The following is an 18,317-nucleotide window of genomic DNA, read 5'->3' as shown; positions in this document are numbered from 1 at the left end:
CTAAATACATGAAAATTTTGGTAAATCATGAAAGTACAATAATGTGCTCCTACAACTTTTCAAGTATTTAATATTATCTTCTACTTTTGTAAATGTTTAATCTTAATATATGATTAATGTATATATAATTTTAAATATGCATATATTAGACGCTCGAGAATATTTGCTGGTAAGGATACATAATTTAAAAATGCTTGAGGCTGTCCATTTGGAAGGTTTCCTCATTTAAAATAAATTTTGTTGAATAGCATATCTTTAAAGTTATATTATCCCTACATTTTAGGCTGCTGGTCTTGGGCGTATGAAACCAAATACACTTGTCCTTGGATTTAAGAAAGATTGGTTGCAAGCAGATATGCGGGATGTGGACATGTATATAAACTTATTTCAGTAAGTATCCTTTTAATCCTGTAACTCAGTTGATTCAGAAAATGTTGATTTTGAAAGTTTGCACTGGTTTTTCAAGCCTGTTTGTACTATAGTCACTTCTGGTGGGAGCATAAGTTCGAAAAGAATTACACAAGATTATCTGGATTTTAAACTGATGTCTATTTTGGATTAATTGATCTCTCTATATGCTTGGACATTCACACACATATAAGCATACACACACGTTTATACTCTGGTTTCCTATTTATATTAGTGAACTTCATACCTCTACAGCTGTTGGGAAGCAGCATCCCTAATGTTGTCAGACCCAGGACCTTCTGAATTGCATCGTTTTAGTATCTGACACTGAGGAAGGCATTTCATCACTGAAGCCAGCCTCAGGTTTAGGTTTCAAGCATGTTTTGCATTAGCCTTTTGTTTACCCATTAAGTTATTTACATTACTTTTTTTTTTTTTTTTTTGTAGATAATTATTTTTTTATTGAAGGGTAGTTGACACACAGTATTACATTACATTAGTTTCAGGTGTACAACACAGTGATAAAACATTTATATACATAATTCTAGGTTCCAGCTATCACCCTACCAAGCTGTTACAATATCTTGACTATATTCCTTATGCTATACATTACATCCCGGTTACTTATTTATTTTACCATTGGAAGTCTGTCTTTTTTTTTTTTTTTTGAGGGCATCTCTCATATTTATTGATCAAATGGTTGTTAACAACAATAAAATTCTGTATAGGGGAGTCAATGCTCAATGCACAATCATTAATCCACCCCAAGCCTAATTTTCGTCAATCTCCAATCTTCTGAGGCATAACAAACAAGTTCTTACATGGAGAACAAATTCTTACATAGTGAATAAGTTACATGGTGAACAGTACAAGGGCAGTCATCACAGAAACTTTCAGTTTTGCTCATGCATTATGAACTCTAAACGGTCAGTTCAAATATGAATACTCATTTGGTTTTTATACTTGATTTATGTGTGGATACTACATTTCTCTCTTTATTATTATTATTTTTAATAAAATGCTGAAGTGGTAGGTAGATACAAGATAAAGGTAGAAAACATAGTTTAGTGTTGTAAGAGAGCAAATGTAGATGATCAGGTGAGTGCCTGTAGACTATGTGTTAATCCAAGCTAGACCAGGTCAATAAAACATCCACGTATGCAGAAGATTTCTCTCAGAACAGGGGGGGTGAGGTTCTAAGCCTCACCTCTGTTGATCCCCAATTTCTCACCTGATGGCCCCCCTGCGACTGTGCCTTTCTTAGGTTGTTCCTCCCTTGAGGAATCTTACCCGTCTCTGGCTAACCAGTCATCTTCCAGGGCCATACAGGGAAATGTGAAGTTGGTAAGTGAGAGAGAAGCAATATTGTTTGAAAAGGTTAGCTTTTTACATCTTTGCATATTTATGCCCTGTGGCTTCTATGCCCAGCATTTGTCTTGAGGTATCTTTACCACTTGGAAGAATTATGATACTCGATAAATTTGATACGAGGCACGAATTCTATTTAAGGGTTGTAATTAGGAAGGAAGAAGAAAAGCTGTAGAAGTAGCAGGCGGAAGAAAACATGGGAAGATTGATTATTTCTTTGGCGTATCTTCTTGTAGAGTAACTTCAGCATGAATAGGTTTTAAGCTACTACTTAAATTGCGCACACACATTAACATAATAGGAGTATAGTTACATAACCAAAGCATATCTGTAATTACCAGCCATCTCCAGTGAAACCAAGAAAACCAGTTAGGCACCTTGGGCATTTGTGAAAACTTATCTATGACATGGTGGATATTGTCCAACTGACTTGAACAGTCTGAGAGAAATCAGACAAATTAAAACAACCCATTCCTGGGGACTGTTCACATGCCATATGTTCTTTTTTTTTTTTTTTTTTTTTTCGAGGGCATCTCTCATATTTATTGATCAAATGATTGTTAACGACAATAAAATTCTGTATAGGGGAGTCAATGCACAATCATTAATCCACCCCAAGCCTAATTTTCGCCAGTCTCCAATCTTCTGAGGCATAACAAACAAGTTCTTACATGGGGAATAAATTCTTACATAATGAATAAGTTACATAGTGAATAGTACAAGGGCAGTCATCACAGAAACTTTCAGTTTTGCTCATGCATTATGAACTCTAAACAGTCAGTTCAAATATGAATACTCGTTTGGTTTTTATACTTGATTTATGTGTGGATACTACATTTCTCTCTTTATTATTATTATTATTATTATTATTTTTTTTTTTTAATAATTATTTTTTATTGAAGGGTAGTTGACACACAGTATTACATTACATGAGTTTCAAGTAGTGGTAGAACATTTATATACATAATTCTAGGTTCCAGCTATCACCCTACCAGGCTGTTACAATATCTTGACTATATTCCTTATGCTATACATTACATCCCGGTTACTAATTTATTTTACCATTGGAAGTCTGTCCTTTTTTTTTTTTTTTTTTTGTGAGGGCATCTCTCATATTTATTGATCAAATGGTTGTTAACGACAATAAAATTCTGTATAGGGGAGTCAATGCTCAATGCACAATCATTATTCCACCCCAAGCCTAATTTTTGTCAGTCTCCAATCTTCTGAGGCATAACAAACAAGTTTTTACATGTAGAACAAATTCTTACATAATGAATAAGTTACATAGTGAACAGTACAAGGGCAGTCATCACAGAAACTTTCGGTTTTGCTCATGCATTATGAACTCTAAACAGTTCAAATATGAATACTCATTTGGTTTTTATACTTGATTTATATGTGGATACCACATTTCTCTCTTTATTATTATTATTTTTAATAAAATGCTGAAGTGGTAGGTAGATACAAGATAAAGGTAGAAAACATAGTTTAGTGTTGTAAGAGAACACATGTAGATGATCAGGTGTGTGCCTGTAGACTATGTGTTAATCCAAGCTAGACCAGGGCAATAAAACATCCACGTATGCAGAAGATTTCTCTCAGAATGGGGGGGTGAGGTTCTAAGCCTCACCTCTGTTGATCCCCAATTTCTCACCTGATGGCCCCCCTGCGACTGTGCCTGTCTTAGGTTGTTCCTCCCTTGAGGAATCTTACCCGTCTCTGGCTAACCAGTCATCTTCCGGGGCCATACAGGGAAATGTGAAGTTGGTAAGTGAGAGAGAAGCCTTATTGTTTGAAAAAGTTAGCTTTTTACTTCTTTGCATATTTATGCCCTGTGGCTTCTATGCCCAGCATTTGTCTTGAGGTATCTTTACCACTTGGAAGAATTATGATACTCGGTAAATTTGATATGAGGCACGAATTCTATTTAAGGGTTGTAATTAGGAAGGAAGAAGAAAAGCTATAGAAGTAGCAGGCGGAAGAAAACATGGGAAGATTGATTATTTCTTTGATATATCTTCTTGTAGAGTAACTTCAGCATGTATAGGTTTTAAGCTACTACTTAAATTGCACACACACATTAACATAATAGGAGTATAGTTACATAACCAAAGCATATCTGTAATTACCAGCCATCTGCAGTGAAACCAAGAAAACCAGTTAGGCACCTTAGGCATTTGTGAAAACTTATCTATGATATGGTGGATATTGTCCAAATGAACTTGAACAGTCTGAGAGAAATCAGACAAATTAAAACAACCCATTCCTGGGGACTGTTCACATGCCATATGTTCTTTTAACAATAAATAGTTTGTAGTTGTAAGACTTTGGAGCGCTACAATTTGCACTTCTCCAAATTCTTGGTTGAGTTCCAACAGTATAGATCCAGTCCAATTTTGTTGTTTTATTGTATGCACAGGCCAGCTTAGATATCTCCTTCCTCATTCCCATGGCAAGTCCAGGAACTGGTGGGATGAGTGCATCTACAGCTGTAGCAGTGCGTGGATCTTTGTTGGGGTTTTTTGATGATCATCTTCTGGCATGAGTCTTCCAGAGGGTGCAGATGTTGGAAGTTCTTTTTCATATCGTATCTTAGTTCATTTTCGGGGTAGCCCAATTAGGCTTTGATCCTCTGTATAAACACAAACAGACCCTTTGCCTACACTTTTATATGCCCTTTATACCCTTGTGTAGAACTCGTTGGAGGTTACCACACAGGAACTGCCCTTTTTTTTTTTCTTTTTTTTTTTTTCTTTGTTTTTGGTATCACTAATCTACACTTACATGACGAATATTATGCTTACTAGGCTGTCCCCTATACCAGGTCTCCCCTATAAACCCCTTTACAGTCATTGTCCATCAGCATAGCAAAATGTTGTAGAATCACTACTTGCCTTCTCTGTGTTATACAGCCCTCCCTTTTCTCCTACCCCCCCTTGCATGTTAATCTTAATACCCCCCTACTTCTCCCCCCCTTATCCCTCCCTACCCACCCATCCTCCCCAGTCCCTTTCTTTTTGGTACCTGTTAGTCCATTCTTGAGTTCTGTGATTCTGCTGCTGTTTTGTTCCTTCAGTTTTTCCTTTGTTCTTATATTCCACAGATAAGTGAAATCATTTGGTATTTCTCTTTCTCCGCTTGGCTTGTTTCACTGAGCATAATACCCTCCAGCTCCATCCATGTTGCTGCAAATGGTTGGATTTGCCCGTTTCTTATGGCTGAGTAGTATTCCATTGTGTATATGTACCACATCTTCTTTATCCATTCATCTATTGATGGACATTTAGGTTGCTTCCAATTCTTGGCTATTGTAAATAGTGCTGGAATAAACATAGGGGTGCATCTGTCTTTCTCAAACTTGATTGCTGCGTTCTTAGGGTAAATTCCTAGGAGTGCAATTCCTGGGTCAAATGGTAAGTCTGTTTTGAGCATTTTGGTGTACCTCCATACTGCTTTCCACAATGGTTGAACTAACTTACATTCCCACCAGCAGTGTAGGAGGGTTCCCCTTTCTCCACAGCCTCGCCAACATTTGTTGTTGTTTGTCTTTTGGATGGCAGCCATCCTTACTGGTGTGAGGTGATACCTCATTGTAGTTTTAATTTGCATTTCTCTGATAATTAGCGATGTGGAGCATCTTTTCATGTGTCTGTTGGCCATCTGTATTTCTTTTTTGGAGAACTGTCTGTTCAGTTCCTCTGCCCATTTTTTAATTGGGTTATTTGTTTTTTGTTTGTTGAGGCATGTGAGCTCCTTATATATTCTGGACGCCAAGCCTTTATCGGATGTGTCATTTTCAAATATATTCTCCCATACTGTAGGGATCCTTCTTGTTCTATTGATGGTGTCTTTTGCTGTACAGAAGCTTTTCAGCTTAATATAGTCCCACTTACTCATTTTTGCTGTTGTTTTCCTTGCCCGGGGAGATATGTTCAAGAAGAGGTCACTCATGTTTATGTCTAAGAGGTTTTTGCCTATGTTTTCTTCCAAGAGTTTAATGGTTTCATGGCTTACATTCAGGTCTTTGATCCATTTTGAGTTTACTTTTGTATATGGGGTTAGACAATGGTCCAGTTTCATTCTCCTACATGTAGCTGTCCAGTTTTGCCAGCACCACCTGTTGAAGAGACTGTCATTTCGCCACTGTATGTCCATGGCTCCTTTATCAAATATTAATTGACCATATATGTCTGGGTTAATGTCTGGATTCTCTAGTCTGTTCCATTGGTCTGTGGCTCTGCTCTTGTGCCAGTACCAAATTGTCATGATTACTATGGCTTTATAGTAGAGCTTGAAGTTGGGGAGTGAGATCCCCCCTACTTTATTCTTCTTTCTCAGGATTGCTTTGGCTATTCGGGGTCTTTGGTGTTTCCATATGAATTTTTGAATTATTTGTTCCAGTTCATTGAAGAATGTTGCTGGTAGTTTCATAGGGATTGCATTAAATCTGTATATTGCTTTGGGCAGGATGGCCATTTTGACGATATTAATTCTTCCTAGCCACGAGCATGGGATGAGTTTCCATCTGTTAGTGTCCCCTTTAATTTCTCTTAAGAGTGACTTGTAGTTTTCAGAGTATAAGTCTTTCACTTCTTTGGTTAGGTTTATTCCTAGGTATTTTATTTTTTTTGATGCAATTGTGAATGGAGTTGTTTTCCTGATTTCTCTTTCTGTTGGTTCATTGTTAGTATACAGGAAAGCCACAGATTTCTGTGTGTTGATTTTGTATCCTGCAACTTTGCTGTATTCCGATATCAGTTCTAGTAGTTTTGGGGTGGAGTCTTTAGGGTTTTTTATGTACAGTATCATGTCATCTGCAAATAGTGACAGTTTAACTTCTTCTTTACCAATCTGGATTCCTTGTATTTCTTTATTTTGTCTGATTGCCGTGGCTAGGACCTCCAGTACTATGTTAAATAACAGTGGAGAGAGTGGGCATCCCTGTCTAGTTCCCGATCTCAGAGGAAATGCTTTCAGCTTCTCACTGTTCAATATAATGTTGGCTGTGGGTTTATCATAGATGGCCTTTATTATGTTGAGGTACTTGCCCTCTATTCCCATTTTGCTGAGAGTTTTTAACATGAATGGATGTTGAACTTTGTCAAATGCTTTTTCAGCATCTATGGAGATGATCATGTGGTTTTTGTCTTTACCTACACTTTTATATGCCCTTTATACTCTTGTGTAGAACTCATTGGAGGTTACCACACAGGAACTGCCCTTTTTTTTTTTTTTTTTGTATCACTAATCTACACTTACATGACGAATATTATGTATACTAGGCTCTCCCCTATACCAGGTCCCCCCTATAAACCCCTTTACAGTCACTGTACATCAGCATAGCAAAATGTTGTAGAATCCCTACTTGCCTTTTCTGTGTTGTACAGCCCTCCCCTTTCTCCCACCCCCCTATGCATGCTAATCTTAATACCCCCCTACTTCTCTCCCCCCATATCCCTCCCTACCCACCTATCCTCCCCAGTCCTCCCTTTGGTACCTGTTAGTCCTTTCTTGAGTTCTGTGATTCTGCTGCTGTTTTGTTCCTTCAGTTTTTCCTTTGTTCTTATACTCCACAGATGAGTGAAATCATTTGGTATTTCTCTTTCTCCGCTTGGCTTGTTTCACTGAGCATAATACCCTCCAGCTCCATCCATATTGCTGCAAATGGTTGGATTTGCCCTTTTCTTATGGCTGAGTAGTATTCCATTGTGTATATGTACCACATCTTCTTTATCCATTCATCTATCGATGGACATTTAGGTTGCTTCCAATTCTTGGCTATTGTAAATAGTGCTGCGATAAACATAGGGGTGCACTGATCTTTCTCATACTTGATTGCTGCATTCTTAGGGTAAATTCCTAGGAGTGCAATTCCTGGGTCAAATGGTAGGTCTGTTTTGAGCATTTTGGTGTACCTCCATACTGCTTTCCAGAATGGTTGAACTAACTTACATTCCCACCAGCAGTGTAGGAGGGTTCCCCTTTCTCCACAGCCTCGCCAACATTTGTTGTTGTTTGTCTTTTGGATGGCAGCCATCCTTACTGGTGTGAGGTGATACCTCATTGTAGTTTTAATTTGCATTTCTCTGATAATTAGCGATGTGGAGCATCTTTTCATGTGTCTGTTGGCCATCTGTATTTCTTTTTTGGAGAACTGTCTGTTCAGTTCCTCTGCCCATTTTTTAATTGGGTTATTTGTTTTCTGGTTGTTGAGGTGTATGAGCTCTTTATATATTCTGGACGTCAAGCCTTTATCGGATGTGTCATTTTCAAATATATTCTCCCATATTGTAGGGTTCCTTTTTGTTCTATTGATGGTGTCTTTTGCTATACAGAAGCTTTTCAGCTTAATATAGTCCCACTTACTCATTTTTGCTGTTGTTTTCCTTGCCTGGGGAGATATGTTCAAGAAGAGGTCACTCATGTTTATGTCTAAGAGGTTTTTGCCTATGTTTTCTTCCAAGAGTTTAATGGTTTCATGGCTTACATTCAAGTCTTTGATCCATTTTGAGTTTACTTTTGTATATGGGGTTAGACAATGGTCCAGTTTCATTCTCCTACATGTAGCTGTCCAGTTTTGCCAGCACCATCTGTTGAAGAGACTGTCATTTCGCCATGGTTCCTTTATCAAATAATTAATTGACCATATATGTCTGGGTTAATGTCTGGATTCTCTAATGTGTTCCATTGGTCTGTGGCTCTGCTCATGTGCCAGTACCAAATTGTCTTGATTACTATGGCTTTATAGTAGAGCTTGAAGTTGGGGAGTGAGATCCCCCCCTACTTTATTCTTCTTTCTCAGGATTGCTTTGGCTATTCGGGGTCATTGGTGCTTCCATATGAATTTTTGAATTACTTGTTCCAGTTCATTGAAGAATGATGTTGGTATTTTCATAGGGATTGCATCAAATCTGTATATTGCTTTGGGCAGGATGGCCATTTTAACGATATTAATTCTTCCTAGCCACGAGCATGGGATGAGTTTCCATCTGTTAGTGTCCCCTTTAATTTCTCTTAAGAGTGACTTGTAGTTTTCAGAATATAAGTCTTTCACTTCCTTGGTTAGGTTTATTCCTAGTTATTTTTTTTTTTTTGATGCAATTGTGAATGGAGTTGTTTTCCTGATTTCTCTTTCTGTTGGTTCATTGTTAGTGTATAGGAAAGCCACAGATTTCTGTGTGTTGATTTTGTATCCTGCAACTTTGCTGTATTCCGATATCAGTTCTAGTAGTTTTCGGGGGGAGTCTTTAGGGTTTTTTATGTACAGTATCATGTATCTGCAAATAGTGACAGTTTAACTTCTTCTTTACCAATCTGGATTCCTTGTATTTCTTTGTTTTGTCTGATTGCCGTGGCTATGACCTCCAGTACTATGTTAAATAACAGTGGAGAGAGTGGGCATCCCTGTCTAGTTCCCGATCTCAGAGGAAATGCTTTCAGCTTCTCGCTGTTCAGTATAATGTTGGCTGTGGGTTTATCATAGATGGCCTTTATTATGTTGAGGTACTTGCCCTCTATTCCCATTTTCCTGAGAGTTTTTATCATGAATGGATGTTGAATTTTGTCAAATGCTTTTTCAGCATCTATGGAGATGATCATGTGGTTTTGTCTTTCTTTTTGTTGATGTGGTGGATGATGTTGATGGACTTTCAAATGTTGTACCATCCTTGCATCCCTGGGATGAATCCCACTTGGTCATGGTGTATGATCCTTTTAATGTATTTTTGAATTCGGTTTGCTAATATTTTGTTGTGTTTTTTGCATCTACGTTCATCAGGGATATTGGTCTGTAGTTTTCTTTTTTGGTGGGGTCTTTGCCTGGTTTTGGTATTAGGGTGATATTAGCTTCATAGAATGAGTTTTTGAGTATCCCCTCCTCCTCTATTTTTTGGAAAACTCTAGGAGAATGGGTATTATGTCTTCCCTGTATGTCTGATAAAATTCTGAGGTAAATCCATCTGGCCCGGGGGTTTTGTTCTTTGGCAGTTTTTTGATTACCGCTTCAATTTCGTTGCTGGTAATTGGTCTGTTTAATTTCGTTGCTGGTAATTGGTCTGTTTAGATTTTCTGTTTCTTTCTGGGTCAGTCTTGGAAGGTTGTATTTTTCTATGAAGTTGTCCATTTCTCCTAGGTTTCCCAGCTTGTTAGCATATAGGTTTTCATAGTATTCTCTAATAATTCTTTGTATTTCTGTGGGGTCCGTCGTGATTTTTCCTTTCTCGTTTCTGATACTGTTGATGTATGTTCACTTTCTTTTTCTCTTAATAAGTCTGGCTAGAGGTTTATCTATTTTGTTTATTTTCTCGAAGAACCAGCTCTTGGTTTCATTGATTTTTGCTATTGTTTTATTATTCTCAGTTTTATTTATTTCTTCTCTGATCTTTATTACGTCCCTCCTTCTGCTGACCTTAGGCCTCATTTGTTCTTCTTTTTCCAATTTCGATAATTGTGACATTAGACCATTGATTAGGGATTGCTCTTCCTTTTTTAAATGTGCTTGGATTGCTATATACTTTCCTCTTAAGACTGCTTTTGCTGCATCCCACAGAAGTTGGGGCTTAGTGTTGTTGTTGTCATTTGTTTCCATATATTGCTGGATCTCCATTTTGATTTGGTCATTGATCCATTGATTATTTAGGAGCGTGTTGTTAAGCCTCCATGTGTTTGTGAGCCTCTTTGCTTTCTTTGTACAGTTTATTTCTAGTTTTATGCCTTTGTGGTCTGAAAGGTTGATTGGTAGGATTTCAATCTTTTGGAATTTTCTGAGGCTCTTTTTGTGGCCTAGTATGTGGTCTATTCTGGAGAATGTTCCATGTGCACTTGAGAAGAATGTATATCCTGTTGCTTTTGGATGTAGAGTTCTATAGATGTCTATTAGGTCCATCTGCTCTACTGTGTTGTTCAATGCTTCCGTGTCCTTACTTATTTTCTGCCCAGTGGATCTATCCTTTGGGGTGAGTGCTGTGTTGAAGTCTCCTAGAATGAATGCATTACAGTCTATTTCCCCCTTTAGTTCTGTTAGTATTTGTTTCACATATGCTGGTGCTCCTGTGTTGGGTGCATATATATTTAGAATGGTTATATCCTCTTGTTGGACTGAGCCCTTTATCATTATGTAGTGTCCTTCTTTATCTCTTGTTACTTTCTTTGTTTTTGTCTATTTTGTCTGATATTAGTACTGCAACCCCTGCTTTCTTCTCGCTGTTGTTTGGTTGAAATATGTTTTTCCATCCCTTGACTTTTAGTCTGTACATGTCTTTGGGTTTGAGGTGAATTTCTTGTAAGCAGCATATAGATGGATCTTGCTTTTTTATCCATTCTATTACTCTATGTCTTTTGAGTGGTGCATTCAGCCCATAACATTTAGGGTGACTATTGAAAGGTATGTAGTATTGCCATTGCAGGCTTTAAATTTGTGGTTACCAAAGGTTCAAGGTTAGCCTCTTTAGTATCTTACTATCTAACTTAGCTCGCTTATTGAGCTGTTATATACATTGTCTGGAGATTCTTTTTTTCTCTCCTTCTTATTCCTCCTCCTCGATTCTTCGTATGTTGGGTGTTTTGTGTTGTGCTCTTTCTAGGAGTGCTCCCATCTAGAGCAGTCCCTGTAAGATGTTCTGTAGAGGTGGTTTGTGGGAAGCAAATTCCCTCAGCTTTTGTTTGTCTGGGAATTGTTTAATCCCACTGTCATATTTGAATGATAGTCGTGCTGGATACAGTATCCTTGGTTTAAGGCCCTTCTGTTTCATTGCATTAAATATATCATGCCATTCTCTTCTGGCTTGTAGGGTTTCTTTCGAGAAGTCTGATGTTAGCCTGATGGATTTTCCTTTATAGGTGACCTTTTTCTCTCTAGCTGCCTTTAAAACTCTTTCTTTGTCCTTGATCTTTGCCATTTTAATTATTATGTGTCTTGGTGTTGTCCTCCTTGGTTCCTTCCTGTTGGGGGTTCTGTGTATTTCCCTGGTCTGTTTGATTATTTCCTCCCCCAGTTTGGGGAAGTTTTCAGCAATTATTTCTTCTAAGATACTTTCCATCTCTTTTCCTCTCTCTTCTTCTTCTGGAACCCCTATAATATGGATATTGTTCCTTTTGGATTGGTCACACAGTTCTCTTAACATTGTTTAATTCCTGGAGATCCTTTTATCTCTCTCTATGTCAGCTTCTATGCATTATTGTTCTCTGGTTTCAATTCTATCAATGGCCTCTTGCATCCTATCCATTCTGCTTATAAACCCTTCCAGAGTTTGTTTCATTTCTGCGATCTCCTTTCTGGCATCTGTGATCTTCCTCCGGACTTCATCCCATTTCTCTTGTGTATTTCTCTGCATCTCTGTCAGCATGTTTATGATTCTTATTTTGAATTCTTTTTCAGGGAGACTGGTTAGGTCTGTCTCCTTCTCTGGTGTTGTCTCTGTGATCTTTGTCTGCCTGTAGCTTTGCCTTTTCGTGGTGATAGGAATAGTTTGCAGAGCTGGGACGAGTGACGGCTGGAAGAACTTCCTTTCTTGTTGGTTTGTGGCCCTCCTATCCTGGGAGAACAGCGACCTCTAGTGGCTTGTGCTGCGCAGCTGCGCGCAGAGAGGGTTTCTGCTTCCTGCCCGGCTGCTATGGAGTTAATCTCCGCTGTTGCTGTGGGCGTGGCCTGGCTCGGGCAGCTACTCCAAAATGGTGGAGTCGCGTTGGAGCAGGAGCTGCTGGGAGGCTATTTATCTCCGTAAGGGGCCTCCCTGCTCCCTGCAGCCCAGGGGTTAGGGTGCCCAGAGATCCCCGGATTCCCTACCTCTGGATTAAGTGTCCCACCCTGCCCCTTTAAGACTTCCAAAAAGCACCCGCCAAAACAAAACAATGACCACAAAAAAAAAAAAAATTTAAATAAAAATAATAAAAATAAAAAATTTTTTTTAAGTAAAAAAAAAAAAAGAAAGTGGCCGCTTGTTTTTCTTTATGCTCCGGCGCCGGCCTCAGGCATCTGCTCACCGGTCTTGCTGCCCTGTTTCACTAGTATTGGGGGCCCTATCCCTTTAAGACTTCCAAAAAGCGCTCGCCAAAACAAAACAGCAAAAAAAAAAAAAAAAATGTTTGCGCGCTTTTCTTATGTCCTCTGGCACCCGGCCTCTGGTGCCCGCTCACTGTTCTTGCTGCCCTGTTTCCCTAGCATCCAGTGCCCCCTGGGCACGTACTGTGTCTGCACTCAGGCCCAGATGGCTGGGGCTGGGTGTTCGGCAGTCCTGGTCTCCATCTCCCTCCCGCTGTGCCTATTCTTCTCCCGCCGCGAGTTGGGGGGATGGGCGCTCGGCTGCCGCCGGGCCGGGGCTTGTATCTTACTCCCTTCGCGAGGCGCTGGGTTCTCTCTGGTGGGGATGTGGTCTGGATATTATCCTGTGTCCTCTGGTCTAGGAAGGGTTGTCTTTGTTATATTTTCATAGGTATATGTGGTTTTGGGACGAGATTTCCGCTGCTCTACTCACGCCGCCATCTTGACTCCGCCTCTACATTACTTTTTAAAAATGTATTTATATGCTTTATTTTTCCACCTCCTTCAAGTATAATTCTGAGTTGATTCACTTTTTAATGGTATTCCCAATGATCTTTATCAGACAGCTGATTTTTGATTGACATCACTTTAACTTCCTGTGTATGAATTGACTAGTGGGTTCTTTTTATTCTTTTGTTACTTTGTCTTTTTGATTTTGCTCTGTTCATTTAATTATTGGTTTTTATGTATGTATCTTTTTACCACAAATGTTTTTTGGAACTGAGTTATTTAATAAGAGTAAAACTTCTTTTTATTCTGCCAGATTTTTTTCTATGTCTTGACAAATACTTCCTTTTTCTAGTATTCCGGGATTTGCTTAACAAGTCTCTATCTGGTTCACACTATTTCATAGAGGATAAATACTCCCTTTCACTATACCATACTCAGTTGAAGAATAGTCTTTTTCTTGCCTAATCTACTGATGAAATAGAACTGTTCACCCCTCCTCATAAAGTATTTCTTCATAAATAAGTTTGCTTTTTTTATTCGAGAAATTACCTTTGACAAAGTAACTCTAAGACCAGATTCAAATCGTATTTCTCTGAATTTTGGTGTAATTACCCTTAACTCACTACTTATTTCCTCTAATGGAACTCCTGTCATATCTGTATTATTTGCCTGTGTCACAGATGAGTTTTGTTATCATGGCTTCCTTGAAACATCTTTGAAGAAGTAACCAGATCTCATACTTTACTTTTTAAAACAACCTCTCTCTACTGATAGTATAGGATAATCTTTAAAACAATCTCTTTCTACTGATAGTATACAATGAATAAGATTCCGAAGTAATTGTCAAATCCTTTTAGTAATTTAAAACTCTGCTGGTTTATCATATATTGTGACTGCTCTTTGGCTCTAAGTTTATATCTTTTTAGGAAACAAGTTTTCATCCTGCCTTTCTAATTCTTTTCTCTGTACCTTGTATGGAGGGTGATGAGGGAGGTGCAGAAAAAGATTAAATCATGTAGGACATGAGCCATGCACTACGGTTTTTCTCTCTCAGGATGAAAGACCAGTGAGATAGAGTATTATCCTAGGAAACAGAAAAGTGACATTTTTGCTTCCTTATTAGCTACAGTTGCTCATAATAGGGGCAGTAAAAGAAAGGAGTTTTTTTACTCTGACCTGGTGGACACTGAAGTGAATGTTTGCTCTGACAGTCCAGTACTGCCCTAAGTGTTGTACATTAGCAGCCATTGGAAGACAGGTAACAGAGCTCCCTGCTTTCCAGACCCCCAGGAATTGGTGGCAGCTTTAAAGCAGTGATACTGCTTATCCTTCTGTCTTGTGACCCTTAGGTTTTAGTTGTGATTCTAAATTCTTTGAGCAGTTGAGGTACACTGTACTATGTTTTTTATTAACAGTGTGGAGGATCTGAAACTGCAAATCAATTTCTGTATCTTACAGAAATTACACAGCTTTATAGAAATTCCTAGGTTTATAGCAAAAACATTAAGCTATTTTAATCCAAAGTAAACTCAGGGATTTTGATTCAGTTGATTTATTAGCTTTTTTAAAGTACTTGTAGTTGTTTCTTCTCATGTTAACTATGTCTTTCAAGATACAACTGAGGAAGGTTAACATATCTTGTAATTTCTTTCTCCAGTGAATCTCTTTTGACCTTAAATTATCATAGGAATCAGGCCAATATGATTTAACAAAACAAAACAGTAACAAAAGACCTTTTACAATGGCATATTATACCCTAAACATGTTCTTCTTCTTAGTAGGAACAAAAATTTGATCATTTTATTAGATTTTAGCCTTTTTGTTACATATAGCTATAGATTAATATATCACTTTTGTATGTATATAGTGAATATTGGTCACTTTATAATTAAAATTAATTTTTAAAGACAGAAGCTAAGTTGGTTCTCATTCTGGAGAACAACCTGAAGTTTTGGAATTAGAAATTCTTTCAGAAGATTTGAGAACTTTGGTCTGTGTGATTTATGGTCTTAAAGAAGTTTCTAGAATTTAAGTCTGGTTTAAGAGTTTTCTTTGAGGTTTTAATGTACTTTGTGTGTCTATATGATGTTCCCATTTGTGTTTAAAAAAAATTAAAAGGACATATGAATACCTTCCTGTAAATGCATATAAAACCTTTGGACTACTTTTTAAAATAGTTTTGTAAAAAATTTTAAATGACTTAAAAATACTCTTTTCTCCTTTCAGAGATGATGCCATCACACTCTACAACCTGCTTTTATTCTCAGTAGAATTTATTTTCTTTGTCTTAATGTATTTCTCTTAGCTTTAATGGTATAAGCCTAAATTAAATGTGATGGGATTACTCCAAGTTGTTTTTCCATAATTTTAGTTTGTTTCTAATAGGATAAAAATATAGTTACTACTTTAAATAGCTGCTGTAAGTAGAATATCAAGACTGTGAGGATCTACACTTAAGTAGTTTTTAAGAATATTACAGAAAAAGGGAAATGGAATGGTCTAGGATTTGAAATTAACATTATATGGTAATTTTTAAAGCATATTTTGAAAAAGGTGTTTAAAGCTGATATTAATCTTAGCGATCCTCTATTCTTGCCTTTGTTTTGCAGAAGAGGACACTGAAAAAAATTTTTGTGAATTTTTTTTTTCTATTATAGTGATGCCTTTGACATACAATATGGAGTAGTGGTTATCCGCCTGAAAGAGGGTCTGGATATATCTCATCTTCAAGGACAAGGTAAATCTGGTTTGAAATAAGATTTTTTATTTTTAAAGTTTACTTTAAAAATCTCCCTTGTGCTACATAGCCCTCTTTACAGATCCCTGACACCATATTCTTTTTCTGTCCCCTGTCATTAATTCCTGACACCCACTAATCTCTTCTCCAACTGTAAATTTTTAAAGCATTATACATAAAAAATTATGTATAATTATTGTAAATTATTTAATAATTTTAATATTTACTGTCTGTTCTGTGGCATGTACTAGTTGTATGGCATCTTAAGGTCAGATCTGTTTGGCTTTACTGAAGTCTTGTTTTCTCTTTGTACCAACCTTGATGATGGTTTACTGATTACTAATGGGGAGAATAAAATTCCATCCAAATCATAAGTTCAAGAGAAATAAACGTTAGTTATGATTGTAGTTTGACCAAATTTGTAAAAACACGTGATAAATAGCCCAAAGGAAAAGTTACTATGACTACCAAATGGTTAGATATTTTCATGTTTATGAAAATCATGCTTTGTACACAGAGGTATATTAATAATGAAAAACTAAGCTTTGTGATATCATTTACTCTGTCATCAGAAAAGACCCTATAAATCACTTCCTTTAACTTTTTCATTTTGACATAATTACAGATTCACAGGAAGTTGCAAAAAATAGTACAAAGAGTTCCTGTATATACTTCATCCAATTTCCCCCAGGGGTAACATCTTACATATCTATAGTCCTTTATCAAAACCAGGATGCCTTATTCATATTTTACCAGTTTCACATACACTTGTGTTTGTGTGTGCACATGTGTAGTTCTATGCCATTTATCACATATGTTAATTCATGTAACCAGCATCACAGTCAAGACACAGAACTGTTTGTTCCATCATCACAAAAATCTCCCTTGTGCTACATAGCCCTCTTTACAGACCCCTGACACCATATTCTTTTTCTGTCCCCTGTCATTAACCCCTGACACCCACTAATCTCTTCTCCAACTGTAAATATTTAAAGCATTAAAAAAATTTTTTTCAAGAGAAGCTTAAAACCTAATTAAGGTATACCTACTGCTTTTTCCAACTTTATTAAAACTATGGAAAATTCCATGCCCTCTATTGATTTCCAGGTAGTTTAACAAATATTAAAAGCTTAAGAAAATTTGCCTACCTAATATTTTACCCTTATTAATTAATTAACTAAATCATCAAAATTAGCTAAGCCTAAATAGTTGAGGGACATGTAATGCACTTTTGTCATCTCTGTATGTAGTTAAACTATTGTAACCTTCCGGTTCCCCCCACCATCTTAAGGGTGTTGTGCAGTTTTGAAAGGAATGCTTCGAGGTCTTTATCCATGTAACACAAGAGTATGGCTTGCTGAAAGTGCATTTTCTTACCCTGGAGTAGGTCTTACAAAATACATTTCATTTCTCCCTTGCTGTAACACTGAGGTTTAAAATACCTGTTAACTATGTGTAATTATTATGAGTTGTGTTTCCTTTCACTCCCCAAAATATCACAGTTTCATTAATAAATTATATATGTAGTTCCTTGATTTCCTGAGATTTGAATGTGATTGGAACTTTAAGAAAATATTTTCATGTGTTTATAATCATGAAAACTGTTTTGAAAGCCATGTTATTCCACCTTAGGGTTTGGAGACAGGAGTTTGGTATAGCACAGAGATCACAAGCACAGGCTTTGGAGTCAAATCCACTTTAAAAATCCCACTTTCCTTCTTAGTAATTTGTAGGCTGGGCACTCTGCTGACTTCCAAGGCTCAGTTTCCTCATCTGTAAAACATGATCACTTAGGGCTGTCATGAAGATTAAAAAGGAGATGTGGACTGTGAAGCTCTTAGCATACAGAGCTGGCACCGAGGCTTACATAGTTTCTATTATTACTTCTCATAATATACACAAATAAGGGATGAGGATTATGAATAGAGTACCAATTTCATATTATGTTTCTCTTTGTGATAAATGTCTTTGTAGTGGAACTTGGATGTTTACTAACTCCTTCCCAAAAGTCAAGAAGTGAAGAAAGTGCTTTAAAAATTAAGAAATGGTACTTTAACCATGAGTTTAGGAAAGTTCTGACCCCTAGTTTTGACTCTGCTGCCATGAGTATAATTTTTCAGTGTTGTCTGTCATCTTACATGTGTTACGAACATCTGTCACACTTTACATGTATAAATGAGAGTAGAGTCAATTCACATTTTTATACATCATTCTTCCGTCTGCGGGGTTCTTGGGTTCTGTGAATCTCCCTCATGGCTGATTCTCTAGCACTTAGTTCAGATCTCTGATGCTTAGTGGTAGCTCAGGATATTT

General features: G+C 37.3%; 1 protein-coding gene across 2 annotated transcripts in view; it reads left to right on the top strand.

The window, feature by feature from the left end:
* The window catches only part of SLC12A2 (solute carrier family 12 member 2), a 103,360-nt gene that overhangs the window by 71,722 nt on the left and 13,321 nt on the right, over positions 1 to 18,317 (top strand). For both annotated transcript variants that reach the window (XM_036903222.2, XM_036903221.2), the window contains exons 18-19: positions 284 to 390; positions 15,925 to 16,004. In XM_036903222.2, coding sequence (XP_036759117.2) covers positions 284 to 390; positions 15,925 to 16,004 — 187 coding nt within the window. The remainder of the gene's footprint in view (positions 1 to 283; positions 391 to 15,924; positions 16,005 to 18,317) is intronic.

The sequence above is a fragment of the Manis pentadactyla genome, chromosome 13 (assembly GCF_030020395.1).
Source record: "Manis pentadactyla isolate mManPen7 chromosome 13, mManPen7.hap1, whole genome shotgun sequence".
Taxonomy (NCBI): Eukaryota; Metazoa; Chordata; class Mammalia; order Pholidota; family Manidae; genus Manis; species Manis pentadactyla.
Note: the sequence above shows the minus strand (reverse complement) of the source record. Positions and strands in the feature narration are given on the sequence as shown.